This window comes from Wyeomyia smithii, chromosome 2 (assembly GCF_029784165.1).
Source record: "Wyeomyia smithii strain HCP4-BCI-WySm-NY-G18 chromosome 2, ASM2978416v1, whole genome shotgun sequence".
Classification (NCBI taxonomy): Eukaryota; Metazoa; Arthropoda; class Insecta; order Diptera; family Culicidae; genus Wyeomyia; species Wyeomyia smithii.
The window spans coordinates 234,410,412-234,428,538 of NC_073695.1; the positions used below are offsets into that span (position 1 = coordinate 234,410,412).

At 41.4% G+C, this 18,127-nt stretch overlaps 1 protein-coding gene across 2 annotated transcripts in view; it reads left to right on the forward strand.

Annotated features, from left to right (window-relative positions):
* Window positions 1–18,127, forward strand: part of LOC129719492 (gamma-aminobutyric acid receptor alpha-like) — a 136,231-nt gene that overhangs the window by 97,859 nt on the left and 20,245 nt on the right. For both annotated transcript variants that reach the window (XM_055670866.1, XM_055670865.1), the window contains exons 2-4: window positions 2,051–2,618; window positions 2,751–2,818; window positions 4,284–4,504. In XM_055670866.1, coding sequence (XP_055526841.1) covers window positions 2,306–2,618; window positions 2,751–2,818; window positions 4,284–4,504 — 602 coding nt within the window. In that variant the 5' untranslated portion in view covers window positions 2,051–2,305. The remainder of the gene's footprint in view (window positions 1–2,050; window positions 2,619–2,750; window positions 2,819–4,283; window positions 4,505–18,127) is intronic.

Below are 18,127 nucleotides of genomic sequence, written 5' to 3' on the forward strand. Positions count from 1 at the left end.
TTTCGGTGTAAATGGTTTTCACTGGTCCAGGGACATCCTTTCCTTTCGGTGATGTATAAAATTGCGGTCCTGGCAGAGTCTTATAGTCCAGTTTTATGTAGGTTTCGTCATCCATGATAACACACCCCATTTTTTTGGTCAGAAGTTTGTCATAAAGCTTCCGAGCTCTCGGTTTCACAGATTCAGCTTGTTTTGGATTTCGTTTTGGCTGCTTCTGCTTCCGACGGGTCTGCAGACTTATTTTTCCCTTGGCACGCATAACGTTACTCGCCGTGGTTCCAAACTTTCTCGCCACATCTCGTACTGATACTGAAGGACCCGCTTGTAGTATTCCTTAACCTTTTTGTCCATTGTGGGATCAACAGGCCCGGGTTTTCTACCACGTCTTGAGGCATCAGTAAATGTGCACGCTTCACAATACATCCGCAATGCGGTTTGAACTGCTCCGACACTTATACCTTTTTCTCTGGCTAATTTTCTTATAGAAAGACCACTCACGGTGCCCCATTTGTGCACAATTCGCTTTCTTTGCTCGGGAGAAAAGCAACGCATTTTCAAAATTTCGCACTAAATGTTAGAAAAAAATGACAGCATCTGTTTCTTTTGGATGTAAACAACAGGACGCAGCCAACGTTTGGTTGAATACTGCACGTTATTTGAAATGACGGTTGATCGTAAGTGTATTTATAATTATCGGAACGGTCTATATATATTTTTTTAGTTCACAAGAATATTTTCGACGATTCAAGAAAAATATCTAGGCATAATTCATTATTTTGTCTTCCTTCATCTATGTAGGCTTGAAGCTTTTATAATTTTGGATCATTTAGTTTTCCGTGTGCACTTGCTTTTTGTGAGTTTTAGGTTGGATTAGGGATTCTTTTAGTTTCTACCTTTTATGATGTTTTTGGAAATTTCAAGCCAATTTAACGCATTATTTGGTGATTAGAAACCAATTTTTATTCTGCTGGCCTTCATTAAGCTTATTGTTATTCGTCGCACCCTCCCAGCTGGTCTTGAGGTATGATGCTGGCCTAACAAGCCAGTCGTCGTAGGTTCGAATCTCAGCTCGGCATAGTCTGTTAGTGTCAGTAGGATCGTGGCGCTAGCTCCGCAATTGTTCTGTACACTTAACAATTGGCTGCGAAGTCTGTGTATAATAAACAGGAGGTCGAGTTCCCAATCGGAATGAAGCACCAAGGCTTTGCTTTGCTTTGCCATTCGTCCAGTTCGACTAATTTGTTGCGTGTACATAGAATATGATTTCTTTCTCATTTCTTTTTCATTACTTTTGATAGAAATAAATTTAAAAAAACAGATGAAAATTATTACAAATAATCTAAAAGCAACTAAATCAAATGAATTTTCTTTGAATAGGACCAGATTCACAAATTCAGTGAGTGATAAAAATTTTATAGGTATTCTGTTAAGGTCCAAGTCTGTAATCCCTTGTGTTAAGAATCAATTTTCGAAGTTTTTTTTCTCTAAAGAAGGTTACATTGTGTGAAAAAAAATTTAGCTCATTTTAGAAATATTTTTTAAAGTCGATCTTAGACTCCATTTGCCGTAACTGGGAGATAGAAGCGAATGTTGAAGACTTTGACTCCATCTAGAATTATATATTTTTGACGTTTCAGATCTAATTTCAGATCACTGTGATGTGAGGATTATTTCACCCAGGATTAATTTCCAGTAAAATTTGACACCGGTTTCATCAAAATTAATTCATTTTTCGTGAAGTTCTGGCTATTTGAAAATTGACCAAATTTAGCCTGTCTCAATCATTTTGTCTACAACAAAGCTTTATTCAATCAAAATGTATCAAGTATCTAATGATCCATAACTTTCACAACACACATGAAAAGCAACCGTCAATTTTTTATTAGTTTTGGCTTGCAATCATTGTTCTTAGGGTAGCCCTGGAGAAGTTTAATATCACAATTACTTCAGCAACAACATTTCAAACTTTTCCTATTACCGTTCATCTCTACCGCCTTAAGACCGAACAATTACTTACTCAAGTATCATCCACTTTCTTTCTACTTAACAGCTCATTATCGTATAAAGATAAACTTGCCACATCAGCATCTATTACTATCCTTTCGGTGTGAGGCAACCGTGACCTTTCTGATCGCGAAAGTCCACGTTAGCGTCGCCGTCAACCGACACCGATGAAAGTAGTGTAAAGTTCGCACACTTGACCGAGAGACCTTTCGGCTGACGGTGCTGGGGGCACTGTAGCGAATAGTGTGAGCTTACGGAGCCACAGCAGAACGGCCACCGAGGCGGGCAGATCCACCGAGGTATGGCACCTTGGCCACCTCCAGCGGCAACCACGTGCAGGGCCACTCCGCCGATGACGACCGGCCTAATGAAAGCAAATTTATTCATTGCCATCAACCGGATCATCTTCAGTTCCTTCAGTAGTGCCGTCTTCGGAATAGGAACATCCTTTCTGTGGGCAACGGCACCATCGACTGGTTCCGGTAGCGGTTCCAGCTTCATCGTGGTGGACTGTGCCATTCGACTGACGCAGCGAAACAATCATGCCAACATTTCCGAACTGCTGGATAATCTATTGCGAGGATATGACAACAGCATTCGGCCGGATTTTGGCGGTGAGTCAAATGCTTATGTTCTGCCCAAGGTGGAGCGCTATTATTTGTACCAGATTTTTGAAAACCCTTATCTCCTGCTAAGCGCTAAAACTTTTTCACTTAATCGATATTTTCTCTCATTTATCTTACCAGGGCCGCCAGCTGTGATTGAAGTCGACATTATGGTGCGAAGCATGGGACCAATCTCAGAAGTTGATATGGTAAGTGAAAGCATTTGTTATCACCATCCAACATCCGATCCACCCGGGTTCATTATTGGCGTTTAATCGAACCAACTTGAAAAGGTTAAGCACTCGCACAATACTTTTACCGGCAGATGAAGTAGAAAAACTTTTACATGAAACTTTTCCCATATCTGGAGTATTTCATTTCAACCGGCGATGTGATAAAAAAGTCGCTCGATGGTCATCGAAAGAGCTGCTCTGTATAGAGAGGACGGCCGATGGATGACTGGAAACGATGCTGGAAACCGCAACTAGAGCCTAGACTCATTGTTATTACCACATCGACGTTGCATCGTCCGGAAGTTAATGAACATTTTTGCAATTTCACCAATTATAAACGTAAAAGCAAGCTAGATAAAGTCAAACAATAATTTGCAACTACCAATGCTTAAAGATTAAATATATTTAAACTTTAAGCATGAACGCTGTGAAATGATCCATGAATAAATTCAAGATCAACACACTCAAGATGTTGCAACGTTTACTTTCTTCATTTATTTATCCCATTCCAGTAAACTGCCCCGTTTTCCGTTCCATACTCTTGCCAACTACATGGGTATTCCCTTTCAAGACGGCATATGCATGCAGTTGGAAAAAATGTGTGAAAATTGCGGAACAACCCACTCTTGTATTTCTTGCCTGAAAGCGATAACTGCGCCGAGAAATACCTGTGAAGTGCCTTTTTTGCGAGAGAATTTCAACCACAGCACAGGAAACAATCAAGTGTTATTTAGCGCGCGAAATATCCTGAAGCTACTCGAAGTGATAAAGACAGTGTATAAGATCTTGCAAAAGATGAACCATTTCATGGCACCACCCTTCTCCTCACTATAAAACCAGACAGCGGAAAGCTGTCTTCCTGGTGACAATCGAATAGCTGCTTTGATGGTTGACTCATTGCGACACCGACCGGGACTGGTGGACTAGGATCAGTAGTTGAGGACAATAAAGAAAATTCTACCTCTCTTCCCGAAAACCGGTGTTGTATAAGGAACACTGTAGAAGGACTTTTAAGTATGGCGAACTCAACCGCCCGGTTCACTTCCGAAGGCATATCTGAAGGTGAAAAGTTGAGGCAAAAGAAGAACAAATGTTTCTTCCGTCGGTCACGCCAACAGATCAAACAAACTTTCTCGACGGAAAAATGAAAAGAACGACGAGGATGAAATAACCTTCGAAAACAAAATACCTTACGAGGAAAATCAAGTTTCTATGGGGAGCCCGCTGTAAACAAGGGTCTGACGAGAATTACAACCAGCTGGATGGCATGAGTCGAACTATTTTGACACATCTTTTTGCCCTCACAGTGCAAATATACTATCTTTTAATACAGATAATAATTCACTTTTACCGAGATGTATGAGGTGGCACAGCATGCAATCCCGGAATAACATTTGAAAATAAAATTAATAACTCTCTTACATTTTGCTGTTCTTCGCAGACTTACTCGATGGATTGCTATTTTCGGCAGTCTTGGGTTGATCGACGGCTGGCCTTCAGCGGCACACAGGACACCCTGGCGCTCAGCATTTCTATGCTGGCGCGCATCTGGAAACCGGATACGTACTTCTACAATGGAAAACAAAGCTACCTGCACACCATCACCACCCCGAATAAGTTTGTGCGGTTGCACCAGGACGGACGGGTGCTGTACTCCAGCCGGTACGTAAATCATTAACTTCAAACGTTACATAAATTTTCCCGTAAATTAAACCTCCACAAATTACGGATAATTCGTTGTTATTCAGATCGAAAATCGCTCTCAATCAAGTCCCCATAGAACGTGGGACTTTTCCGTATTCGGTCACATCCGAAATTGATTATTTCTTTTCTTGCGGCGTCAAAGTGCGAACTGTCGTCCGCCGCTAGGTGATGAAGAAAACATTCCGCAAATTGGATTGCCCGCTCGCCCCTTTCCGGCAGCTGGTTGCGTTGTCCATATCGGTCGTCCACGTTGGTTGTAGTTCTCGGTGCACAAAGGAGCTACACTCCGGAATGAATGTTTTCCAGTTCCAAAATTTGCTAGGTCGTTAGTAGTCGATATCCCACCACACTCAATGGAAGGCTGCATGACATCGAGACCAAACAGACGAACCGCAGTCGAAAGCAAGACTGGTCCAAGTTATGATGTGAAATTCTGTACTTTCGCATTTTTACTGTGTGAAAAACTATAATTTTGACTTCAATAATTTTGAGTTGTTCAATTTATAGTTTTGTAAGGTTATAGTTATAAAACTTTAAATTCACAAAAATAATTGTCACTTTGATGTTCTAAGACGATCACCAAAAATTCATTTTATGTCGGATATTTTTGTTACCTTCAGGGAACAAATTAACACATATTAGCTATATTCGTGCAACCCAGGTTTATTTAACCTTCCCTCCTCAATTCCCACAACCTTGGACCTAACGCTACTGATCAAATCCCGTGCAACACTTGCGTCATCTCTCTTACACAGTTTCACTCTTTATTCAAGGTTTGAACAGTGAAAGTCTTCGAAAACGACCAAGGTTTGGTCGTTTTCGAAGACTTTCACTGTTTTCCGTAGCATGCCCAATTTATTTATTGGCGAGTTTAACGAATTTGCCTTCTTCAGCACAAAAACAACAAAACTTAGTGTCAACTACGTGGAACGGAGGAAGGGTAGGAGGCGTTTCTAAAAGCATCCAGGTGAAGGCTTGGCCGTTGATGGTTACGATCGTTATGTAGGGCTTACTGGGTTTGCCGCACCTACTCAACCAAGCATTTCTTGTCAAATTTGTTGACTTTCTTTTTCCGACCTAAAGGCAGGTTGCACCAACCACTCACGGTACAGCTTCCTAGGGCAAGATTTGGCCACGTATTCTATTTATCGGTACATGTAGGCGCCTCCATTACCTAGAAGATACGATGTTCGGCCCGTTTCATTGTCTACTGGACAAAACAGATGGAAAAATTGAACTTCTTGACCACGCCCTGAATCGAAAGGTTCGGATTGCGCTTGAAGTAATCCGTCACCTTCCATGCCTTCACGGAGTCGGTCATCTTCGCTTTTCTTCCACTGCCGGCTCACTGCTGGTTCCCCTTGGACAAATTAACCACACTGGACACTGTCGAATGGTAGATTCCCAACTGTTCCACGATTCACCAGCGGGACTGGCCTGGATTTTTCACTACGCGTCCATACTTTTTTGGCAAAGCACTTCTTGCTTGGAAACCATCTCGATAACGACTTAACAGATTGTGACGAAATTTTGCACGCGTAAACATCGCACTCTAAACAAGTTTCACCAAAATTAGGTTTAATTTGAAACTCAAACTAAGCTATCACAATATTATCTACCAATACTCTCTTTCAGCATAGATAGAAATGGGTCAAAAGGCCGCAAAATAACTACTCGCCGAGTTTGGCGCATCTACGTTCACACACGAGCAAACTTCATTTAAGTTTTTGAAAACTTTACGCACTGCCGACTTGGCTAGGGACATCAATTGATTGAAAACCTGTAATCGTTCAGTTTGAGCTGTACGGTAAAACCTGGGTTGACCACTGTTATTTACTATAACTTGTTCCGTCTAACTGAATCGTACACTGCCTTATAGTCTGCAAGCTAATTTTCTAAACCTGTCAAAAATTGAACGCGGAGTGAACATTTTTTTGTGAATCGAAACCTGGGCTGGTACTTTCAAGCAAAGGCTTCCTGCAACGTCCTTAGTCTATGGAACGAAAAGCGAGAGGAAATTTTGTACGCAGAAATGAAGAGTGTTGGTACTTGATAACTGCTACAATAGAGCCGGTGGCCCTTCTTATAGACTGGGTAAGCAAGTCCATCTAACCAGGCCGCAGGTAGCGTTCTGTGGCCACACTTTAATATGAGCCGATATATTACAGCAACAGCATCTCACTCCCAGCTTTGAAAAAAAATAGCTGGGCCCTGCCCTGTGGCTTTTTAGCTTTGTACTAGTGTTCTTGGCCTCGTCCCAGCTTGGTGTTAGTGCAGTGACAACTGCAGCTTGTCCATCCTCTTCAATTTCACTTCTGTTTTTATAGACTACTCTACCCCTTTCGTGATATAAGGTCCACCTGTCTCCAGTTACTTGAGTGTCCCACACTACCAAGATGATCATTTAAAAAAAAATCCCCGCAAAACATCCTGTACAAAATTTCAGGTCAATCAGGCTTAAAATGATGTTGCGCAAAGCGAACAAACTTCGGCCTTCAGCAGTTCGAAAACCACCCAAAGATTTTTTTCTAGGTGATATCAGATCTCGACATTCCATGCATTATTAGGCCATCTGGCATCCAAAAAATTTTAGCCACCCCATTTAAATCCGAGAGAGATGAAATTTAGTCTTGTAAGTTTCACAGGGACACCCTATTCGTCTATAATTTTCCAAAGGTTTACACGGTCAATAACATCGTAAGCGGCGTTTATCCATACACTCGATATTCGCGACACTTTTGGAGGATCTGCCGCAGTGTGAATATTTGGTCCGTTGTAAATCGCCCATCCATAAAACCGGCTTGATAACTTTCCTCAAACCTTCTTGCTAGCGGCGGGAAAAATACAGCTGCTCCATTTCCTCATACTTTAGATCATACAGGTAGCGCTTTCTGTCCCGGAAAAAAAAGATGGGTCTACTGTCTTTGTTTTCATTTATATCACATTCACAGGTCCTTCGCTTCTTTTGTCTTGGGCAACCATTCTCCAGTCATCACGTGCAACAGTAGATCATACATATTCTTCCACCGCGCACATTTACCAATGGCGAGGCCTGCAACGGAGTTGGCGGCCACTTTCTGGATCTCTGCTGAAGATAGTTTTGGCGGCTCTCTAGTCAGGCATTCTAGCTACATGTCCAGTTCACTGAAGCCTGCCCTGCTGTATTACCTTCACTATATCAGCATGTTTGTATACTTGGTACAACTCGTGATTCATGCGCCTCACCATCGTCCTATTTACCGCCAAGTATCTGTTCGCACTGGGATTGAGGGAAACTGACCGAGCGGAGCGGCAAGGCAAATTTTGGTGGAAAATTTGTTAACTCAATTAGTCCTAAAAAGAACTGGGTAGGTTGCCTCCACTCTGGTCAGACGGTGGAATATATTGGAATAAAACCCCAATGCTCGCTATCTAACTTGTATTTTCCAGTTTCTCTCTGCTTCTATAATGATTTTCTGCTTCTTCTGCTTTTTCTACGATGTGAACAACTGGGCAATCAAAAACAAACTTATGACTTTAACGATGCGTCTGCTGCTGGGAGCGGGATTTGGTGGTCCTCGATGATTGGCTGTTCTTTGATAACTGCTGAAAATGGCTAACTTGTTGCTTGTTGCTACCTTCGGTGTGAGACGGAACAGTTTCATGCTAGTTTGCAAACGTCCGTAAAAAACCCTGTGCAACTTGCACTTGTTGCAGCATGCCTTGTTTCAGCAGTAGGTGGCTGTATGACCTAACTGCTTTCAGTTTTGGCAATGCATGTCCCGCGGTTCAAACAGAAGTACAGACAGACGAACAATGCCAAAAGGATGTAGTTCGACAGTGCGGTTCCCGGGAATGTTACCCGAAAAGAATCCGAAGGGAGGAAGTTCTTCTTCCCTTATTCGATGGATACTGAATGGAATTGCTTGCAATACAGTGTCTTTACATTTTGCATCATGGAGTACTCGAAACAGCCATCGACAGTGAGATTCCCCTCGGTAGCCACACCGTCGATTTCTACGATATGTACACTAGGGTCCCAAAATTGCACAAGTTTGGAATTCCGGGGGTTCACTCTCCAGATGATAGAAAATGGTGTTACGAACAAGCTTTTGTTCGGCGGCAGCTCTAGAAAATGTTTTCAACTGGCCCCGATGACTTTTTTGAAAAAATCGGTTTTTCTTATATTAAATCCAAAAAACATGTCAGGTTATTCAATTTTCCATGAAACCTAATACTTTTATATTTTTTACAGGTTCCTTAGGATCCAAACTGTAAGGGAAAAATTCGTTTCGGTTTGGTTATCGTTAATTTATTTCCTGAAAAAATTTCTATCGTTTGGGAAAGAGATTTTTCAAGTATACTTTGACATTCAATCAATAAAAGTGGGCATTAAACATACTGCTCTCACCAACTGAATACCATTAAAAGTTGGGAAATTTTATGGGGAAAAACATTGCCAAAGACTACATGGCTCTAAAATAACTTGATTTTGAGTTATTCGTGATTTACTGTGAAATCGTAGATCCGACCGCGGGCACTTCTTTCAAGTATCACATCTACTACAGTGGCGGCGATAGAGCGGAACGGGGCGTCGGTTTCGTACTACTTGGAAACCAAGTGAAGCGTGTTATTAGGTGGAGGACTATTAATGACCGTCTATGCGTATTGAGGATCAAGGGCAGATTCTTCAATTACAGCCTTATCAACGTGTACGCGCCGACAAACGATAAAACCGATGACGTAGAGGAGGAGTTCTATGAGCTCCTCGAGAAAACGTATGGAGAATGCCCACAGCACGATATAAAGATTGTCATCGGAGACACGAACGCACAAGTCGGACGAGAGGAGTTCTTTCGTCCCGTTTTTGGTAGGGAAAGCCTTCACTCTACCACCAACGACAACGGCTCGAGGTTAGTGAACTTCGCCGCGGCCAGGGGAATGGCCATCTGTAGTACCCATTTTGCACGTCTGTATATTCGGAAGCACACCTGGAGACACCCCAATGGAGAGGCCTTCTTCCAGATCGACCACTACTGATCGACGGCCGGCACTTTTCAGACATCATAGATGTGCGGTCCTTTCGAGGGCCAAACATCGACTCGGATCACTATCTCGTGGTAGACAAGATTCGCGCCCGGTTGTCCAATGTATTTAAATCGAGATCGGCGAGGAAGATACATTTGGACATCCAGAGGTTATCAGCGGAAAGAGTTGCTGCAGAGTATACTCGGAAAGTTGATAGACGGATCGGTGAACCAGCTGGAGTGGAACGAGCAGTGGAAGCACATCCATGATGCGGTCAGCGAAACAGCGCGAGAAGTGATAGGCATGACAACGGGAACCACGCGTAGTGGATGGTTCGATGCTGGTCACATGCGGGAGAAAAACCGGGAGGCAAGAGCTGCCGAAAAGAGGCTTCATCGCCGTAAGAAACGTGAGCGGAGGCGGATACTTGCTTCACCAGGCACGACACGAGGAGCTTCTATAGAACGATCGACGGAACCAGGAATCGGACCGTGCCAGTACCTGCCATGTGCAATGACAGGGAGGGGAACCTGATTACCGATAGATCGCAGGTGACCAGGCGTTGGAAGCAACATTTTGAAGTGGTATTGAACGGTGAGGAAGGTAGGAGAGTCGTCGAGGGGAACAGGATAGAAATTGGGGAGGACGGACAAGCTGTGGACCCACCAACATTGGACGAGGTGAAGAATGCTTGCAAAGAGCTAAAGAACCACAAAGCCGCTGGGAAGGACGGCTTACCGGCCGAACTTTTCAAAGTTGGGAGCGAGCGGCTGTGTAGTGCAATTCACCAGATTATCCTAAGGGTATGGTCTGAGGAACAACTACCTACGGACTGGTTGGAAGGACTCATATGCCCTATCTACAAGAAGAAACATAGACTCGAGTGTAGTAATTATCGAGGCATAACCCTTCTCAATTCCGCGTACAAAATTCTCACCCGTATCCTGTTCCAACGACTGAGGCCGCTGCAGGAAGCCTTTGTTGGAGAATACCAATGCGGGTTTCGAGTGGGGCGATCTACAACGGACCAGATGTTCACCTTGAGACAGATCCTCGACAAGTTTCGAGAACACAACCTGCAGACACATCATCTGTTCATAGACTTTCGAGCGGCGTACGATACAGTGAAACGCAACGAGCTGTGGCAAATAATGCTAGAACATGGTTTCCCAACTAAACTGATTAAACGACGATTTCACATCATGCGTCAGGACAGCGGGCGAATCTTCGGACGCGTTTGTGACGTTAGATGGTCTGAAGCAAGGTGACGGGCTCTCGAACTTGCTGTTTAACATAGATTTGGAAGGTGCAATACGAAGGGCAGGTGTGCAGAGGAGCGGCACCATTATCACTAAGTCTCACATGCCTCTGGACTTTGCGAACGACATTGATATAATTGGTGTTCACAATTCAATTTTAGTCAGAGCGCTGCCAACCTAATTAGATCATACCTGAATGGACGGTTTCAGACTGTTGTTCACAATAATACTTTGTCTTCATTCAGTGCAATTGAATCAGAAGTTCCACAAGGTTCAGTGTTGGGCCCATTACTCTTTTCTCTATTTATAAATGATTTGCCATTATCTCTGGAGTTTTGTGCCATTCACATGTTTGCCGATGATGTCCAAATTTATTTAGGTGTCGCTAGAAATTTCAATATAGAGGAAATGGCCCGTAAAATCAATCATGATCTAGAAAAGGTTCTTCGATGGTCTAAAAGCAATCTACTCTTGGTTAACCCTTCTAAAACCAAAGCGATGTTTATTTGTAAACACAAAAATCCACCTACTCCACCTAAATTGATTTTTGATGGTCAGATTGTAGAGTATTTCAATAAATTGGAAAATCTCGGTCTAATATTCACCTCAAATTTGACTTGGGATTCGTATATAAATTCTCCATGTGGCAGAATTTACGGCACTTTGAAGCGTCTGGATATGGTAGCAAGGTACCTGGACACAACTACGAAAATAAAATTGTTCAAGTCACTGATTCTTCCATATTTCACATATGGACAATTTATGTACACAAATGTCTCATCCGCTTCACTTAACAGGTTAAGAGTTGCATTAAACTCATGTGTCAGATATGTGTACAATCTAAATAGGTATTCTAGTGTGTCACGTTACCACGAATCGCTCATAGGATGTCGATTTGATAAATTCTATTGCTATAGAACGTGCATTTACATTCACAAAATTATTAAATCTAGGAAACCACATTACTTATTTACCAAACTCCAGTTTACGAGTAATACTAGAACAATGAATTTGGTGGTGCCGATACATTTATCCGCCTACTATGGACAATCAATGTTTGTGAGAGGCATTGTTTACTGGAATAGGTTATCTACACCTTTAAAATCAACTGAAAATGTCGTTAGCTTCCGAAAGGGTTTACTTGGGGAACTTGATCGCATGCAATGAAATAATAAAATAAATTGTAAAATGTAACGTAAAATCGATTCAGAAACTTGTAGTTATATACAGATATAAAATTAAACTTCCTCCATTGTGTAACAATTAAAAAAGGAAGATTCCTTAAGTTACATGAATTATAAATAAATAAATAAATAAATAAACCGTAGAGCAGTTGAGGAGGCCTTTACGGCTCTCAAAAGGGAAGCTGCGAGAATTGGACTCACCATAAACACAGCCAAAACGAAGTACATGGTGGCAGGCAGAGAGCGTGGTAGTTCTACGGGTGATGGTGCTGCGGTGGAGATGGATGGGGATACTTTCGAAGTGGTCGAAGAATTTGTTTATCTTGGTACTCTCGTGACATGTGACAACGAGGTGAGCCGCGAGGTGAAGAGGCGGTACGCGGCGGCGAATAGGGCTTATTACGGATTGCGTAGCCAGCTTAGGTCTCGTAGCCTACAGATCCGTGCGAAATTTGCGCTCTCTATGTGCGGACTCTGATCCTCCCGGTGGCGCTCTACGGACATGAATCGTGGACGTGGAAAGAGGCCGATCAACGAGCGCTTGGGGTCTTCGAGCATAGAATCCTGCGATCAATACTCGGAGGCAAACTAGACAACGAGGTGTGGCGCAGGCGCATGAATCACGAGCTGTACGAAGTATACAAACACGCTGATATCGTCAAGCTGATGAAACACGGCAGGTTACAGTGGGCTGGCCATGTAGCACGGATGGCGGATGAGCGACCGGCAAAGATAATATTTAGCAGAGAACCGGATAGAGGCCGACGACTTCGAGGCAGACCGCGCACGCGCTGGATGTGTGCTGTCGACGAGGATGCCAGAGCAGCGGATGTAAGGGGAGACTGGAGAGTAGCAGCCCAAGACCGAGTTTTGTGGAGACGTATTCTGGATTCGGCATAGGATCTTAACGATCTGTCGCCATAAAAGTAAAGTAGTACTGTGAAATAAAAAATTGAATTTTAATGTTTTCCTACAATAATCAAGGTCAAGTAAAAAAAAATTGAATAAATATTATCAATTTTACTAAAGGGGAGGAAATGTATGTAATTTAACGAGAATGCGAAAAATGAGCAAGGACAGAAAGTGCGACTTAAAATTAAAAAAAAATCTTATTCAGATGGGGCTAGAACCCGCAATCTCCGGTGATTTCGGTACGGTGCCGGGTCTGCAGACTGCACTTGTGGTATCTTCCGGAGGTCAATGTTAGCCTGGTATTTTTCGTTAAAAATAGTAATGATGACTCGAAGAAAGGGTGGTACAAAACTTCAAAATGGTGAGCAGTGCAAACGAAAATTCATGAGAAGTCACTAAAGTTATTTTCGATAGACTGCGGCTTGATATAAAGTGTTTTTTATTCAGGAAGATCCCAAGGCCTGGATAGGAAGAAATTATTATCTTGATGCCAAATCGAAATGTTGAAGCTTAACAGTTACCCTGCAGAACGAGCCCTTTAAGTAGCAGGAGATTTAGTTGAAATTAGAATACTATATGATACGGCAAATGAAAATTTTAGTATTGGAAAACATCAAAATGTAACTTATTATTCTACAGTAAATCACGAATAACTCAATATCAAGTTATTTTAGAGCCATGTAATCTTTGGCAATGTTCTACCCTATAAAATTTCCCAACTTTTAATGTTATTCAGTTGGTGAGAGCATTAGGTTTAATACCCACTTTTATTGATTGAATATCAAAGTATACTTGAAAATTTTTTTTCCCAAACGATAGAATTTTTTTTAGAAAAATAAATTGACGATAACCAATCCGAAACTATTTTTCCCTTACAGTTTAGACTCAAGGAACCTGTAAAAAATATAAAAGGATTTGGTTTCACGGAAAATTGAATAACTGGACATGTTTTTTGGATTTAACATAAGAAAAACCGATTTTTTCAAAAAAGTCATCGGAGCCAGTTGGAAACATCATTTTCTAGAGCTGCCGCCGAACAAAACTTTGTTCGTAACACCATTTTCTATCATCTGGAGGGTGAGCCCCCGGGATTCCAGACTTGTGCTATTTTGGGACACCCTAATGTACACGCGGTAAGCCAGCTTGCACCGGTTCATTGAGAGATCGGGCGTTTCAAGTACCCAATTTCCAATCGCTTACCGTTTTCTGTATCCGCCTTCGTAGCTTAGGTTTTTGCACAATGTTCCGCTCTTCACGGGTAGGAGAGGTTTCGGTATGCTACCTTACCAAGGTCGCGATAGCTACATCCTGCTGATGGGGTTACCATCTTAGCTGTAGCTGGCGGGATTCAGCCGCTCGCTCCGGATCAAACGCTGTCGTACGTCGCCCCTAACCCCACTTTTCAGTCAGCACACGACCAAAATTTCCACTGGGGGTTGATTTACCGATCTCCGCAAGATCTGAGAATTTTGCATTGATTCGAGTCATTTACCACTACACTTCTGAGTACAATCGGCAGACGGCAGAGTAGCTCTTGTCAGGTGAGAGTCGTTCGAAGCGCCCAAAAACGCAACAATCAAGCAGCGAAATGTTATCCAGTATATATCGTAAAGCATAATATTCATTTACCTTGAACATGTCAAACTACCTTGAACATGGTAAAAACATGATAAAAAACGAAGTCAAAGATTTTCCAGTCCAAATGAAGCTCATAAAATGTTTAAATGTTCTCAATTAGGGATAGATTGTTTTAGCAGTTTTAACCCTCTAGTACCCAAGTTAATTTCTAGACGGGCTTCGGTAAATTCACTATGAATCATTATAAACACTTTTTAAGTATTTATTGAAGCTTTTTAGAGGTTTGACTGAAACCCGCCAAATGGCGGCATTGGACACTAGAGGGTTAATTGTTGATTTAGACTAATGTATCTCTTTGATAAATTCATTTTCACACATTCATATATGTGTAATAATTTTTTTTATTTAGAGCAAATGAAAGTCCAACAAAACTCGTCATTTTGCGGGTCAGTCTGGTGGTGCACACGTGACAGCATCAGGGCACACGTGCCCTCCAGAAGCAGGCAGCCTTTGACGTCACCGGTTCACAGTGGGGCGACTCCATACAAAGGCTGGCCAAGCAAAAAAAGTGTCGATAAATGCGACAAAAACTTGGTATTTACATAATTTTGGGGCGCTGAACACGAATTTGGCATCCATTTTTCGTTTGGGGCCGTCCATAAAGCACGAACCCAATTTTAAATATTTTTTTGGCACTTTTTTCCTTTTTTATAGAATTATATGATCTTTGACCACAAGTAGTGCCACCGGGCGTCCTCCCAATTGAAAAAAAAAACGTAATTTATGGACGACCCCTCGAAGTAAACAAATTTTGCCTAAATATGTATATTTTTTTAAATAAACTAAAACAACATAAGTAATACAAACTAATTACAAATTAAAAAAATCATCATCATCTTCCGCTGTGATCGCTTAAATCTCGTGTTGAATTTTTTCCATAAAATTTGAAGTTCATTATACTTATTAGCAGGAAACATGTCTTTCTCTGCAATTCTCATTTCTTCTAGTAATTTTCGATGTATCATTGTTTCATATATATGTTGTCTTTCTAATCCGGTTTCTATGGTTGAAAGAGGACATTTGAATAAATATGTAAAACCATGATTTGACAACTTACTAGACATTGAATTAGGTGGTGCCGCTGAAGTTGAAGGCTCCATAATAAAATCTAACGAATTTATGAATTTGAAAACCAAGAACTGGAATGACACAACGTTCTAAATGAATCCGAAAAGATGCGGAGGGCGACGAATGTTCTTTGTTTTTTTTTCTCATAAAGCAAAATGTGTGCTTAACTTTTGTGAGCAAACTAGTGCGAAGCAAAAGCAAAATTCATGATCATAAATTGAAAAGTGCTGAATGTTTTTAATGTTGTTTCAAATTTGCAGAAAGTTATAAAGTTTGACATAATTAAAATTTCATAAAGATTTTTTAACTGTTTTCTTGTCTAACACTTATTTTATAACTTTTCATTGATAAATTTTATGATTTTTGCCCAAATTTATATTTCATCCTTACGGATTGAGTACGATATCATAAATTTTCATTAATGGGGTATCATGGTTATGATTAAAATTAATCCTGGATGAAATTTCAAGTTTAAAAATAAAAACTAAAAAAATCTGTTATCGCTTTTTTCACTAAAGTGACAATTTGCGCAGTTTTGCGCAGCAGCAGACAGTATTCATTTGAAAGCTTACGTTTTTACCTAAATTTTGAATGTAGTCACAACCGTGGCAAACTGCGGCAACTAAACTTTTAAACTACTTTTCTACAAAAAATCACGTTTTTTAAATTTTTTTTTGGTGTCAGGCCTACTATAACCAAGTTTTACATTATCTAATGAAAAGGGTTTGTTTTGCACAACATTTACAACAACTTTTCCTTTGACATCAAAAAAATCCAAGCTATCATTGAAGCTACAGAGCGTTTCAAAGTAATGTATCTTTTTTCAAAAAAAAAAAGACGAAAAGCGTCAGTTCGCCAACTTTGAAAAGTCATAAAAAATTTAGATTTCTTGATATTGCGCCCAAATTTTGGATTTAGACACTTGAATGTTATATTTTTTTTTTCTTCATCTATAGTTTATTTGACACGGCACAAATACAATTCAATGTTTAACGGCGCCAATTATATCTGGTAGCTTACTTTCTAAAGTATCTTAATAACTAAAAGCAAATTTTTTATCCTCGCTGCCGACTACGAGCTGAAACTAAATCTAACTTAAAGCTAGAATATTTTGCATTAAAAGCACAGGTTTGCTGTTTGATGGTTTTCATTGCCATAAGTAAGCAGCATATTAAATTTGTTCCGCTGCTGGGCCAAGATATTACGGACTGGCATATTGGGTTGTTTCCATCGGGCCTTGAGAGTATCGCGCGGGTCTGATTGCTGTTTCCGGATCCGGGGTCTTAACGTGTTCTTGTCGTTTGGTTGGATGTAGGCGGAAGGGGATAGGACTAAACTGGGGCGTGGATGGATTTCAGGAAAACGTATATAAGGGACATGTAGGATAGGTCACGGCTCGCCAAGACATCACGAACAGGAACAGCCGGCTGCCTACCTTCGGCCTGCAGGGAAGCTATTAATCTAGACCTGGCGTCACGGTGTACAGGGCATGACCAAACAACGTGCTCTATGTCGTGATAACCTTCACCACAGGCACAGATACCACTCTCCCCGAGCCCAACACGACGGAGATGCGCGTCAAATCTATAGTGATTGGACATAAGCCGGGACATCACGCAAATGAAACCCCGACCTACATCCAACCCCTTGAACCACGGGTTCGTCGATACCTTGGGGATTATGAAATGTAACCACATTCCCAGTTCCCCCTTGGTCCAAGAATTTTGCCAACTGATGATCGTATTCTGACGTACAAATGCGAAAAATTCATTAAAGGCAATTGGTCTTTCATAAATATCACCGTTTGTTGCGCCCACCTTAGCCAAAGAGTCCGCTTCCTCATTACCCGGTATCGAGCAGTGAGAAGGGACCCACGCTAAGGTAATCTGAGTAGATTTTTCGGATAAAGCACTCAGATGTTCCCGTATTTTCCCCAGGAAATACGGAGAGTGCTTAACATCTTTCATCGATCGGAGAGCCTCAATGGAACTGAGACTGTCCGTAAAGATTAAATAATGGTCCTTGGGCATTTTTTCGATAATCCCTAGGGTGTACTGAATTGCAGCTAATTCTGCGACGTAAACAGAAGCAGGATTATCGAGTTTATGGGAGACGGTTAAATTGTTATTGAAAATACCGAAGCCAGTGGACCCATCAAGAAGTGATCCGTCAGTGTAGAACATATTGTTGCAGTTGATGTTTCGATATTTATTGGAAAAAATTTTGGGGATCTGCTGCACGCGTAAATGATCCGGGATTCCACGAGTTTCTTCTATCATGGATTTATCGAAAAACACAGTAGAATCAGAAGTATTTGATAAGTCGACACGATTTGGAATATTCGAAGAAGGGTTAATATTTTGGGACATGTGATTGAAATACAAAGTCATAAAACGGGTTTGAGAATTAAGTTCGATTAACCTTTCAAAATTTTCAATCACGGGACGGTTCACATTTGATAAGAATACGAGAAGACAGGCTCCAGAAGCGGTTTTTCAATGGTAGTACTCCAG